Source organism: Marmota monax, unplaced genomic scaffold, assembly GCF_021218885.2.
Source record: "Marmota monax isolate L192 unplaced genomic scaffold, Marmota_monax_Labrador192_F-V1.1 WCK01_AAM20220418_F8-fsc00081, whole genome shotgun sequence".
Taxonomy (NCBI): Eukaryota; Metazoa; Chordata; class Mammalia; order Rodentia; family Sciuridae; genus Marmota; species Marmota monax.
In genome coordinates, this window is record NW_026695234.1 from 1,425,819 (window position 1) to 1,440,803 (window position 14,985).

The window sequence follows — 14,985 nt, forward strand, 5'->3', positions numbered from 1 at the left end:
ACTGAACATGATTTATTCCCAGGCCCTAAATCTTAAAGAGGTTGAGGAGGGAACTTAGAAACACATTCCTGCCAAAGACTGGAAAAACTTATTACACCTAGAATCCCCTTCTAGACGCTGCTCAAATCAGTGATTCCAAAGATCAGGACTTTCCCCATCACATCCGCCATTGATTGTGCACTTACAGGTCAGGCTCTGCACCAAGTGTTTTTATATGCTTCATCTCTTTGATCATTGTGACAATTCCTTGAGGCAGATAGCATCACCTTCATTTAAGAGATGAGAAATATGAGGCTTAGAGGGATTTTGTAAGCTGCCCAAAGAGGAGTAGAAATTTGAATGTATATCAGTCTGAGCACAAACTCAAGTACCAGACAAACTACTATGCACTCTGCCCTCAGAGCCCTTCATTGAGGACACAGGAGAAGGAGCATGCTTCCTGTTTCAACCAAGTTCTTTCAGTTGGCAGCATCAGGCTGAGTCTGGGATCCTCAGCTGTGACTCCCAAGTACAACCCTGTTCCAGTCCTCCCACAGTTGGGAGCTGAATTGGATTATATATATATATACACACACACACACACACACACACACACACTCACTCATACTCATACTCAGACACACACTCATACTCAGATACACACACACACACACACTTCCAGAAAGGGAGATAACATCATCCTGATTCCAGACCACATCATTAGACAGCCAACCACACTGCAGTTACAAGGACCCAGAAACAGACCAAACCAAAGAGCAAATCAGGTTACGCTCTTGACCCCAGTTCTGGGTAATCTAGGGACATCATGTCATTCCTTTGGACCTCAAATTCCTTTCCTTCTGTTATTCTTCAAGCTCCACTAGACACCAGCTACATGTCAATAATATGGGTGCTGGTTAAGAATTCCAACTCTGGGAGTCAGACAGCCCGGGGTTTGCATCCTGGTTCTACTGCTTACTAGCTGTGTGATCTCAGGAGAGTTAGAACATCTGTGTTTTAGTCTTTCATCTTTAAAATGAGGATAATAGTTGTTCCTGTCTCCTGGGTTCATTATTAGAAATAAACAAAATAATACACATAGGAAGTACTTAAAATATCATGTAGGCATACAGTAGGCACTCAGCAAATGTGAAGTGCTTGAGTTGGGAATGGTAAGGGTGAGGAGAAAAGATGAGCCTAGTAGACCCCTCTCCTGTGAGAAGTATCATACACACATACTGTGATGGACGGAATGACAGCCTCCTAGAGCTGTCAATCCTTTCAACTTGTGAATATGTCACTTTACATGGCAAGGGGGACTCTTCAGATGTGATGAAGCCAATGTTCTTAAGCTGGAGAGATGCAATCATAAGAGTCCTCATAAGTTAGGGAGAGGAGAGGTGGCCACGAAGCAGAGGTTGGAGCAATGTTCTTGGAAGGTGGAGGAATGTACCCCTAACTCAGGAATTCAAGACCTAGAAAAGTCAAGGACACAGTCCTTTCTGGATCCTCTAGACAGAATGAAGCTCTGGGGAAATCTTGATGTTAGTCTGTAATTTTGGATTTTGGATTTTGAATTTCTGATGTCCAAATTGTAAGAGAACAAATCTGTGTTGATCTAAGTCATTGAATTTGTGGAAATTTGTTATAGCAGCAAAAGGATACTATTACACATGACTTTGGCCATACTCGCTATCATTTACAAAACCTCTCATGTTTCATAAGAGTCACATGCTAACTCCTTATGACTCTTGTCCCACGTACTCAAGAGAGATGAAGTAAAAACTAAAGCTTCTAGAAGGAAGTGTTCGTTTTTGTGCAACTGGCTTCTCAAGTGGCCCATATATCCTCATCCTAATGGGATTAGCCTCTGAAACAATGACATATGATGAGTGCCATCTATCACCACACAGAACCCACAGCTCTTAGGGTTTTTAGGAGATCCCAAAAGTACCAGGACTCAACTGCTGATACCAAATAATAGTAACCTTTTGTGTGTGCATGACTTTTTAACTTTTATATCCATTGCTTCACTTTGATTCATCCAACTTGTAGAAATAATTTTCTCAAAACCACACCCTTAGAAAGTAACACAGCCAGGACTTGAATTCAGTCTTTTGTCTTTAAAGCCAAAATTCTTTATCCCATAGCAGCATGTAACCTGTTGTTACCTTCATGGGGGGGGGGGGTTGACTGAGACAATTACAGGCCCCCTCCAACACATCCTTCACTCTCTCTTGTGTGAATAGTACTTCCTTATCCAACTATCTGACCCTTCTCAGGCTTACCCATTCCAACTGGCCTATGGACAAGTGAGTTTTGTCCTCTTATCAGCTGAGATGCACACAAATAGCCAACAATAGGAAGGAAGCAAAAGGAAAAGAAAAGACAAAGAACAATAAGAAAGGGCTAATTCAAACAATAGATCAGCCCATGCTTCCAGAAAGCAGAGCCAAACCTTAATAGAAGTCTATTTCTTGGAGCCTGGACTCAGGGTAGCCTGATATGGAAAAAGCAAATCATGGTCTACACTAGGGGTCAACAACCTAAGCTTCCATTTGGTCACAGACTGGCTATTAAATCTTGCAAGCGACTTCATTTGCTAGTCTCATTTTACTTAATTTGAAAAGAGTGTGTTGGACTAGGTAAGCTCTACGTAATCTTAGTTCCAAGATTCTGACTCTGGAGGGTTTTCCCATTGCAGTATCTTATACTTGTATATATAGGTTGAGTATCCCTTATCCAAAATGCTTGGCACCAAAAGTACTTAGGATTTTTAGATAACTTTTTTTTCAGATTTTGGAATATTTGCATATATATGATATCTTGGACCCAAGCTTAAACATGAAATTCATTTATATTTCATAGAAGCCTCATAAACATAGGCTGGAGGTAATTTCATACAATTCAGTATGCCCGATTTTGACTGTTACCTGTTATATGCGGTCACTTGTGGAATTTGTCATTTGCCGCATTATGTTAGTGCTCAAAGTTTCAAATTTTGGAACATTTTCAATTCTGGAATTTTGGATTAAGGATGCTTGACCTGTAGTATGAAATCATTTGAATTGTCTACTGGTCTTTTCAAAGCCCTCCTCTCAACCTGAAGAAGAGTGCTGCTTCAGATTTAATTCAATGCTCCCTGTCTGGTTATATTCTCCTCCTCCTCCTCTCATACAGTTGTGTCTTCTATTTCTTGCATTACATTTACCACCCTTTATCACAACTTTCCATCTTCCACACTAGGGTGTCAGTTCCCCAAGGGCAGAGACTACATCTAATTACCCATGTGCTCCCAAGTCCTATACTCACAGGCTAAAATAGTTGCCCATGAATATGTAGTGTTGTGTCTACATATTTAAAAAAAATGGCATCACGCAGGGAACTTCTCAGGGACAAAGTGGCAGAGGACCTTGAGCAGTTCACTTTGTATCCTTGTAGGTAATATGGGGATAATCCCCTTTGTCTTGCTGGCTTCACGGGGGATTAATGATGCTTAATGAGGTTTGAGGGAGATGAGATGAAAAGAGAGAAGGGGAAGCAAAGGGAAGGGAAGCCAAATGTGCTGTGGTTGAATTAGTTCTTGAAGGTGGGGAAAATCTGATCAGGAAAAAAAAAAAAGAGAGAGAGAAAAGACGAGCAAGCAGGCAGTTCAAGTGGAAGCTGATTGAGAAATCAGAGTACAGATGCCGCTGCCTGAGACTCCAGCAACCTGCATAGTTGTGCATGGTCTGTGTGCGGTTAAATAGACTGTACACAAAGGCAGCATGGAGGCAGATTTCTTTCCTATTCTTTAAGTGCTTCCTATCCAGGATAAAAGAATAAATATTTAGAAAGCGAATGCACTCCGTAAATATTTTTAAATAGGGCACAGTCCAGACGGAAGTAGGATTCTAAACGATCCTGCTACCTGATTCACAGAAAGGGTTCCTCTAACAAAATCTGAAAGGAATGGAGAACATTCGGCTGCCTCTGGCCATCTGTGCTGTCAGCTTCCCCGTGGCATTTTCCGGACTGCTGTGAGCCGCTATGTTGGAGTTTCTTTCAGCTTCCCACTCCGTGTGGGAACAGCCCTGGCCCTGGTGGAGTTCACTGCCACGGTTGCTTTATGTACAAGAATGTTTATGCTTCCACAGGGGCCAGGGAACACAACGGGAAGTGTTACACAAACAGCTGGCGACTCCACAGAAGGAAAGCTGTCCCTTCAATTAAAAAGGTGTCCATGAACAATTTATTTACTCCAGGTGCTGGGATCAAGGCACCCACCTCCTCTCTTATTTAACCAGCACTTTGGTTGCATTTTGCAAGAAAGCACATTATGTACCAATTTGAAAATTATTCTAATGCATACTAGTTAAATGACTCCCTACTGTTGTAACTGCCTCATATCTTTCTTTTTTTCCATTTATTTACTCTCTGGAATATCAACAGTCCTGAAGAGCTGTCTTTAAAGGATGAGGAGATGAATTTGATAGTAAAGCACTGTGGAAAAAACAAGACAAATGTAAATATAGAAAGGCCAAATGCTCTGGAATAGAAAAGAATACATGAAGCAGTGAAAACATCCTCCAGCTTTTCAAAACCTCTGTCCTTGTCACCCTGGAGTCATCACAACTGCAGAGGATCTTGGAGGTGCTTGAGTTCAACCCCTTTTATAGTTAGGACTACTGAGGCCTGGGAAGGAAAAGGACGTATGTGAATCCAAACAATTAATAAACAGAGGACAAAACCATGGTCTGAAAGAAAGGTGATCTAGCTTGTCTTCATGGTGTGTTACCACTGGGCTCCCTGTGGGGTGTGACAGACTCCAGAGCCTTGGATATTCAGTAAATCTTTACTCCCTCAGACCTAGAAAATGTATAATCCCTCCTGTTCAGAGGACTACTAGGGAAGATCTTTGGTGGCATGACTGCAACATTGTGAGGAAAATGGGGATGTTAACAAGATGAAACAAGAAAGGGATCACCTATCATGTACCCTGAGCTCCTGGCAGAGGACTCTGGCCACTGTTATATCCAACTGCCTATCTTCTAGGGAATAGAGAAAAACCAGTGATTCTCCCAGAAGCCTTTGGGCAAAAACCCAGTGGCCCGTGGAGAATCCTCAGAGAAGAAAACAGGGCTTTCAGTCCCTATAGGACCTCAGACATCATTCTCTTGGCACTGATTCTGCATCCTGCTTGAGGCTGTGCCCATCACAGTGCAAATGATCTATTCTATTCTAGGGTGTGCTTCTCTCTCTCTTTCTCCAGGCCTTGACTCTGATTCCATTTGAGAGTAATCAGAAGACAACCATATGGTAACCCTTCGAGTCCCTAAGCCCAGCCATTTATTATAGTCAGTGGCTTGGTCAGGGCTGGCTCTACTCTGGGTTTGCTTGTGCTTAGGCCTGGCATCCTGTCAGGGCCTTCTGGAGAGAGAGAGAGAGAGAGAGAGAGAGAGAGAGAGAGAGAGAGAGAGAGAGAGAGGCAGGCACATGGGAGCACAATGCAGTACTGAGGGGGAAAGCATACGTTGGTCTTTACCGCATCTTGTTATTTTGTGTCCCAACTCAGAGAGGAGTGAGGAGAAGCGCACAGAGCCAAGGCCACAAAGGAAGCCATGCAGGATTCAGCACTTGAGTGGCAGGAGAACCTGCCCTCATTACTGAAACCCAGACACTCTCCAACTTCTTGCATGAGCCGGTCCTCTGAATGCTCACAGCATTCTCTGAAGTGAGCATTAATATTGCAAAAATTTTATAGACAGAGTTGAGCATGGTGGCAGGTACCTGTAGTCCCAGTTACTAAGGAGGCTGAAGCAGGAGGATCACTTAAGCCCAGGAGTTAAAGGTGAGTCTAGACAACATAGTGAGACCCCTATCTCAAAAACAAAACCAAACAAATGTATAGATAGGAAAACAGAGGCAACTAGCCCAGGCTCACCTGCTGGTGAGGGTCAGAGCTAGGATTCAAACCCAGGCTGTCTGCACCACTGCCATGAGTTCAAACTTCTGTGCAGAGGGGTAGGGCAGATAAAGATGGGGCTCTTCAGTTTCCATATGTTCCTGTACAGGGACAGCCCCCTGCACGTGAGCCTGCAGGGATAGTGAAGGTACTGGCAGCACCACCAAGCCATGGCCAGCTGGAGAGTGCTGGCAGGACATAGGACTCCCTAGGTTTGCTGCCTCTGAGAAGCAAAACCTTTGGTTCTGGCAAAGACAGTCCCCAGGCAGCTGGAGTCTGAGGCAGCTGTCCCCAAGCAGGGGACAGAGCCAGAAGACAAGATGCTCTTCAATCTCCAAGGCACTTCATCTTCTGACCCTCCATTTTCTGGTCAAATTATGAGTGAGACTTGATAGTGATTATCATCTCTAAAGTGGTCTAAAAACCTAAGATATTATTAGAAATTAGGGCGTAACAGAGAATTTTCATAGAAACTATGTGCAAGTGGTTATAATTATGCTACTAGCACACTTGAAACTTCAAGGTCAATCAAAAGAGACAAATTACTGATACATGGAAGATCTGGATCAAAAAAAAAAAAAATATATATATATATATATATATATATATTGTAGTCCCAGTGACTTGGGAGGCCAAGTCAGGAGGATTTCAAGTTGAAACTAGCATCAGCAACTTAGCTAGACCTAAGCAACTTAGTGAGACTCTTTCTCAAATAAATAAATAAATAAGATTGAGGATGTAGCTCAGTGGTAAAGTGCCCCCAGGTTCAATTCCCAGTATCAAAAAGAGAGAAAAATAATAATAGATTAAAAAAAAAACCCCTATTATGCTGAAAAAAAGAAGCCAGGTACTTCTGTGCTGTATTTTATGACTCCTGAATGCAAGTAATCTATAATGATGGAAATCAGACAGAAAGCTGCCCAGGACTGACTGCAAAGGGATACAAGAAAACTGTTATCCCTTTGCAATGGATGTGTTGTGTCTTATTTTGGTGATTACATGGTACATTCATTTGTCCAAATGCATCAATCTTGAAGTAGGTTTAATTTATTGTACATAGTTTTACCTCAATGAACTTAAAAAGAAGGCACGTACAGGTCTTTCCTTTTAGCCAGACACAGTGGAACTGTAATCTCAGGAGCCTGAGGCAGGAGGATACCAAGTTTGAAGCCAGCCTGGACAATTTAGTAAGACCTTGTCTCAAAACTTGAGTGGTAGAGAGCTTGCCTAGCATGTGTGAAGTCCTGGATTCAATCCCCAGTACCACAAAAAAAGAGAGAAAGAAACAAAGGGTCTTTACTTTTAAATCAGGACCTCTGTGTAGCCTAAAAAGTTCACTGGAATTGAAGTTGTAGCCTGAGGCTGTTAATGGCAACAGGGTCTCCTTGTACCAACTGTGTGACTGTGGGTAAGTCCCTAAGCTCCACTGAACCTCAAATCTCCTTGCCTTTAAGACAACGTGTGCTCAACCACTCAAATTTACAGGACTGTTGTGTTAATTAAGGGGGATACTTAATGAATGTGAGAGTAATTTTTAAATTACATAAAAACACACAAATGTCATGTGCATGTGTGCACAGTTTTATGGCAGGTAGATTAGAGACTTCCTTGCCATGACCTTGTATAAGACCTGCCCACCCAGAGACTTCCTTGCCCTGCCCTTCATCTCCATGTGGGCCCCTATTTGTCTTCTCTTTCTAACCAACACAGCCACTAGGAAAGGAGTCACAGATCCCAGGCCAGAGTCAGAGACATTTCAGAGATGCTGGTTTGACCAAGTGCTTTTGGAGGATCCAATGTCAACCAACAGGTAAGCTGGAGAAAGCCAGAGAAACTAGATCCTTCAATTCCCGGGCTCTGCAGGTTGCTTCTCAATTCCTTCTGGAGCCTGCTTCGAGCTGCCTTTATCTTTGGGCAGTGAGGCATAGCTAACAGAGCTCACTGTCCAAAGCCAAGTTGGAGGCGCGTTTATTCCAGCTCTTTCCTTCTGTTTTTCTCCTTAACATTGAGCAGTGTTCAAATATTCTCAGTTGGAAAACAAAAAAACAATCCAATAGTTCATGTAAATCCTTACCAGACACCTCCACTACCATCTCTCCTCCTTGCTTTTCTTCTAGTCCAGCAAAATAAGACCATAATAAAATCTAGTGTTCAAGTTCTATTTTGTAAATTTACAAGGTCTTTTCTATCCATTCTCCTATTTAATCTTTGCAAAGCTTCTTGAGTTAACAGGGCAGGTATTACCATGCACAGAAGCTGATCATGGTATTGAGGGAAAGGGGTTAAATGCAAGACCTAAAAGCTTCAAGTATCAAGCTGGACTGAAACTTGGGATACTCAACTTCTGCCAGTTCCTTACTCAAAAATACTATTTTTTTTTTTGTTTTTTTGCAGTGCCAGGGATGGAACCCAGGGCCTTTTGCATGCTAAGCTATTACTCTACCACTGAGCAGCCAACCCCCCAGCTCCCAAAATTATTATCTCTTATTCATTGAGGAAACATATCCAAGTCATTTGCTGTAGACAAAGAAAGTTCCAGCCATAGGCAGCCTCAAAAAATAAAAATAAGAAACAGGTCAGGGTTGTACCAGCAAAGACTCCTAAGATTCAATTATTTAGTGACTTACTCTAAGGCCCACAGTTGGCCCCAGGCTTAAGTAGCATAGGACCCTCAGTCCCCCAGAGGCCACAGAGATCAGCAGGGGACCTTGGAGCTTTGCAGGAAGTCGGGTGCACACCACACAGCTCTTATCAGAGTTCCTGTCCTGCCTTCTCAGGAGTCATACTCAGCCCCTCTCCTGGCTGGGGCCTCCGCTTCCTGGGGCCTCTGCCCATGCGTCCACTTGACCTTTTCCTTCCAACAACCTCACTTGCCTGGAGGAAGCTAGACTTTTATTTTTAGAACTTTTGGAACAGGGAAGTGCTAATGAGTATAGAAAGAAAAAGGAAGGGATAGGCCATTTTGGCCCCTTGAAATTTTCCTTCCTGTTTCGTCCCTAAGACCTCCTTGCTCCACACCACACACATGCATCCCACAAGATCTCCACTGTCCACCTTTCTCCATGGGAAGTTTCTTCTACAGCGGTGTCTACATTGGCCTGAAATTCTTATGGGTTGAAAAAAAAACCCAAGCCTAGCTCCAGGAGTAATGAGCAAGAGAGAGCACACTCCACGACTCCCTGCTTGGGCTCAGCCCTGCCATTCTGTGCTTTTAGCTCTGTCAAGCACTTAACAAGCATATATTCATTGAGCATGTTCCCCTGAGAGGGCACCAGCCATGCCCTTAGGGGTTAAGTGACTTTTCAAGCCTGCAGCTCAGCACAGCATAGGCTGAAATGGGACCAGGCCTTCCTGGCCTCTGTCCTCTCTGCAGCCCACCCAGAGCCCAGCCAAGGTGTGTCCCTTCTTGCTTCTCACTACTCCAGACCCAGTTACACCTCCAGGAAAAACCTGGCCTTGCTGCCACCACTCTCCCAAGGGCCATGCTTGGGATGTCATCATTCTCATCCCTTCCTCCTGGACCTGTTCTTTCCTGCTTTAGATTTTCATCTTGCTCCTTCCTCTAAGCAGAGGACTTAAGAAAGAAGTTTCTTATCAGTGGAGCCTGATGCCCTTGCAATCTTTCTTCTCAGTTCTCCAGAATGAAGTTGAAAGTCTGCTCTCTGAAATCTGACCCCTCTTGTTACAGATCTGAGTTATTGAGGGGAAAGCCAATTGCACTAGCCTTTCTGGGATAAGGTAGAGAAGATTAGGCCTGCTCAGGGAGTTGAGCTAGATCAGATGACCTCTAAGAGCCCTGGGCATGTGGACACAGAATTTAAGAAAGAACAGAAAACTCCACCTCCCTCCCACCAGGCCTTCTCTGTTACTAACTTTGGTAAAGAAAGGCAGCACCAGGCGCAATAATAATAGTAGCTGTGATAGACTAAATAATGACTCCTCAAAAGATAGCCACAACCTAATTCTTAGAACATGTGTATGCTACCTTACATGATAAAGAAAGGACTTTGCAAATATGACTAAGTTCACCATCTTGAGATGGGGAGATTGTTCTGGATTGTCCAAGTGGGTCAAGTGCAAACATACATATCCTCTTATACATAATGGAATACTATTCAGCCAAAAAAAAAAAAAAAAGAATGAAATCCTGTCATTTGAATAGAAATGAAGATCATTATGTTAAGTGAAAAAAAATTAGGCACAGAAAGACAAGTACTACATGTGAGATCTAAAAATTCATCTCATAATATTTGAAAGAAATGTTGGTTTATCAGAGGCCAGGGAGAGTAGGAGGAGGAAAAAAATAGGAAGAGATTGATCAATGAGTACTAAGTTACAGTTACATGGGAGCAAGAAGCTCTAGTGTGCTATCTCTGCATAGCATGCATATGACTATAAATAACAATAATGTACCAAATATTTCAAAAAGTTAGAAGAAAATATCTTGAAAATTTTCCCATAAAGAAATGATTAAATATTTGAGGTGATACTTAAGTTTAGCCTGATTTAAACATATACATGTATCAAAACAATACATGGTGCCCCATTAATATGTATAATATTTGTTTCATATATAGGTTAAATCCCAACAACTCTAGAGGCTGAGGCAAGAGGATAACAAGTTCAAGGCCAGCCTTAGCAACTTAGTGAGGTCCTAAGCAATTTAGAAAGACCCCCCTCAAGATAAAAAATAAAAAGGGCAGAGGATGTTGTTCAATAATAAAGCATAAAGCATCTCTGGATTCAATCCCCAGTACCAAATAAATAGAGTCAGGTTCAGGAGCACACACACAGCTTCTCAAGATACTGAGGCAGGAGGATTGCAAGTTCAAGGTCAGCCTGGGCAACCTAACAAGATACTGTCTCTTTAAAAAAAAAAAGTGGGTGGGGTTTGCTGAGGTGTAGCTCAGTGGTATAGTGCTTTCCTGGGGTGCAGGAGGCCTGGGTTCAATCCCTAATACCCACCACAGCCACCACCACCAAATTACTACATGTAATGCAAAATTTCTAAGAGACATGCAAAGGGAGATCTGGCACAAAGAGGGGATGACAATATAACAATAAGGACGGAGATTGGAATAAGGTAGCCACAAGCCAAGGAATGCCAGCAGTCATTAGAAACTGGAAGAAATATGAAATGAATTCTCCCCTAGAGCCTCCAGAAAAAGCATGGCCTTGCTGACACCTTGATTTTAGCTCAGAGATACTGATTTTGTCATGAGAAAATACATTTCTGTTGATTTCAGGCACACAATTTCTAGTCACTCATTATAGCAGCCAAGGGAAACTAATTCAGCATTTAACATTTAAGGACTGTGTCCTATGTGTCAGGAACTGCTCTGACCATTGCCCCCACATTTAATCATTCACATCTTGTCCCTAGATGTGAGACCTGGCAGTGCAGACACAATGCCAGGGTTTCTATTCCAGCTTCACTACTTACTATTATGACCTTAAGTAAGTTATGTAACCTCTACAAGTCCCAGTTTCCCAATTCATAAAATGGGCAAATAGTACCTTTCTCATTAGTCTGTGGGGGGGGGGAATGGGTAATAAAGATAAAGTACTTAGAATAGTATCTAGTAAGTATCCAATAAATGCTAGCTTTTATGAGATTTTGAGGAGTAGAACAAGCCAAAATTAGACCATCGCACTAATGTGTCAAGGACCTGGGCAAGGCCTCCTGGATTCAGTTCAGGGAAAAATATTCCCTTAAAGCCTGCTGAATAGCAAATATGACAGTGTAAGGAGTTCAGCTAAGTACTTTTTCCCTTAATTAAGCAACTCAGGTCTTTAATGCTGGCCTCATTTCAGAAAAGAATGAGGCTAGGACTAAGCTAATTCTGTAGCATTCCCAGATGCTACCTCCAGCTCTTAAGAAGAGTTACGCACATTGTCATTCTTAGGAAGGACCTAACTTGCAGCACTCACACCTGACACACCCCAGCAGAGCCCACCACATCTTCTCCCAGCAATTTTGGCATCCAGAATTGGAGCCTTCATGCTTGGAAGTCAATGGAAGGCAGAAACCTTTGGTCCACGTTGTGACCTTCCACGAAATGTGGTCAACACAACTCCAACCTGTCCCAGTGGCTGGGTGGAATGAGAAATTCATGAATTTGCTTTGATAAAGAGGTTAGGGTACAGTCAAGTTAGTAAAGAATAAAGTTCACCAGGGACAAAGGAGGGAGACCTAGAGTTACCATCTTGTGAGGTGTGGGGGGAGGAGAAAAGAAAGAACTTTCATTTGCTTGGCGCTTTCTGATAAAGTTTGCCCAACTCTCCTGTTCAGGTGATGTAATTGAAAGATGTAAAGGAGCGGCAAGAACCCAGGCTTTGTGCCCTCACTTCTCCAACTGGGGAGAGGGGTCTGGCCACCGGGCTCTGGTTTTCTCTTAGGCAGGGTTCCAGCCCCCAGACTCGAATTGACCAGCTTCAGAAGACGCCTGCTGCTGCCCGGGTGCTGGCAATCAGGCATCTTCTCACCCAGCTGGCTGTCCCGTCAGCCACCTGCGCTCTCTCTGCCCTTCCCTAGCCCACCTTCTGGGAGGAAGGAAAAAGGAGGACAGCTCCCCCTCCTTACTTTCAGGCACCCACAGATTCCTGCACTGCCGTCACCACTGACGAGAACCCGGGTCCCCTGGAGGAATCGCTTCCCCTCATTCCATCCTCCCTATCAATGAACACGCAGCAACACCCACGCTCCCGCTCCTCCTACTCCGGAGGGAGACCAAACCAGAGACCGACATCCGGAGCTGGAAAACGTTACAGGGGGGGCGCCGGCTTCCCTGCCCCGCAATCCCTTGACCTTTCCCAGTCACCAGAGGGTCCCAAGCCAGCCCAGCATTCCGGATGGAGAGGTTGCCAGAGTCCTCCAAGGGGCCCCTCCTCTTCAGGGAGCTCAACGCAGGAGACCTCGGGAAGCGCGCGCGACAGAACCGCTTAGCTCCACCCGCAGGGCCCGCGCACTGGGTTCTGAGCACCCTAACCGGGACTCGAACACCATACCTGTGCCCCCAATCTTTAGACAACCCGAATCAAGCCCTCAGCCCAGCGCTCCTCCGCCGCCTCTTTCCCAGTACCAGGGCCCGGAGAGGAGTCCCGGGCTGCTCTCGCGCCCATTCTGCCCCCAACAGGTCGTGGGCAGCGGGGAGCGCGCCGCTTGTCAGGCAGACGCAGGGAGGCGAGCCGGAGCGAAGCCGAGGGCCGGCCGTGCGGTGTGGGAGAGGTCGCCGGGGACTCCCAACCAGTCACTTACGCGCGGGCTCTGGGGAACCCCATGGAGAGGAGCACGTCCAGCGCCGATCCATGCTTGATGGTGCCGGGGCGCTGCTGGCGGTTCCTCCGGGGGGTGACTTTGCTGTACAGCTCCTCTCTCGCAGCCATGCCGAGCGGGCTGGGGTTGCCGTACTGAGCCAGGGCTTAGCGGCCAGCCATTGCCAGGGAAGGCTCCCGGGCCGGTCGTCCGGCGCGGGCCGGACCAGGGGAGGGGGCTCCGCGATCGCTAGCCAGGCGAGTGGCGGCGGCGGCGGAGGCGGCGCTCCGAGCTTCCCTAGTGTCGAGACTCTGACGCTTCCTGGTGAGGCCACCGGAGCCAGACGCTGGCAAGCAGCTTCTGCGGGACCAGCCGTCAGCCAGGCGGGCCCCGGGTGCTCCCAGCGCTGCGCCTGCGGTAGCCCTCCCTACTCCGCCCCTTTCCTTCTCCTCTGCAAGCAGTCCGGGAATTTGCAATGAGTAATTTTTGAATGGATCAAAAAGGAAAAGGAGCCTTGTGGGCTGGCCCTGACTGGCCTGTACCAGGGCCCCGCCCCTCTCTTAAAGCGGCAGTGCTGTCCCAGGCTACTCGCGGCTGGGTTCGAGCTTCAGTGGGTCAGCTTCGAGGCAGAAGACTCCAACGACAGAGGCTGCCAGTGTGCTTTGCTTCAGAGCGTCACTTCAGAGGCCCAGTCTTCTCCTGGTCTTGCATATCGACCTGCGGGGCCTCCAGATTCCAGATCAACCCTTTTAAGTTTTATTTGGTTCTTGATGAGGTTAAATAATGGAAATCGGGTGCACTGATCGATGACATTAATGGACCCGAAGCCAAGACCAGTAAGGCCCAGTTAAAGGCTTTGCCTCCAAAGGATCCTGCAAAACCTAAAGAGTTGTTATGACCATTGGAGGCCGAGTTCCCATCAGCTGGCCAAAGTCTACACTGAAGACTGTGACTGAGCTGTGACTGGACGGTGTCTTCTGGGGAAAAGTGGGTCCTCGGACTTTTGAACCTGAACCAAGGAGATGAGAGGACAGGTTGGAAGGGAGAAGAGAGAATGAAAGAAGTCAGGAGAAAGGAGGAGGGCAGAAAGGAAGGCTTAGGAGCGTAGAGGGAGAGGGAAAATTATACCAAGAGGCTGATTCTCACAAGTATCCTGTCAACAAAAGCATTCAAAAAAAAAAAAAAAAAAATACAGGATCAGCTGGGCACAGTCGTGCCCACCTGTGATCCCAGGGACTCAGAAGGCTGAGGCAGTAATATTGCAAGTTCAAAGACAGCCTCAGCAAATTATTGAGGCCCTAAGTCACTTAGGGAGACCCTGTCTCAAAATTAAAAATAAATAAATAAATAAAAAGGGCTGGGGATATGACTCAATGGTTAAGTGCCCTGGAACCAGAAAGGGGGGTGGAATCAGAGCTGCACAGCAACAACAAATGAGTTGCACCACAGGTTGGACTAAATGCTTCCCACCCACCTCAAAGTTGGAAGTCATGATTACCATTGCTCCATGCTCCACATCATAAATTTGGCTAAGGGAGTAGGACTCTTTCTTATTGTCCTCAGTCTGGGACAGAGCTCCACTTGGTGTAACAAAAGAGGCATGGAGTAAACCCAAGCAGATTCTCTTTTCTGCATAATAATAAAACTTAACATTTATTGGACTTTTGTATGTGCCAATAATTGTGCTAAGTATAATGAATGAATTAACACATTGAATTTTTACAGTGCCCTATGAGGTGTGTATTTTTATTATCCCAGTTTTATAGATGAGAAAATTCAGCTCAAAGACCCAAGGAAGATTGTTTAC

The 14,985-nt window shown here is 45.2% G+C and overlaps 1 protein-coding gene across 2 annotated transcripts in view; it reads right to left on the reverse strand.

The window, feature by feature from the left end:
• Ubash3b (ubiquitin associated and SH3 domain containing B) overlaps positions 1 to 13,671 on the reverse strand; it is a 145,043-nt gene extending 131,372 nt beyond the window's left edge. For both annotated transcript variants that reach the window (XM_046438658.2, XM_046438659.2), the window contains exon 1: positions 13,182 to 13,671. In XM_046438658.2, the coding sequence (XP_046294614.1) occupies positions 13,182 to 13,309 (128 nt within the window). In that variant the 5' untranslated portion in view covers positions 13,310 to 13,671. The remainder of the gene's footprint in view (positions 1 to 13,181) is intronic.
• Positions 13,672 to 14,985: the final 1,314 nt, after the last annotated feature.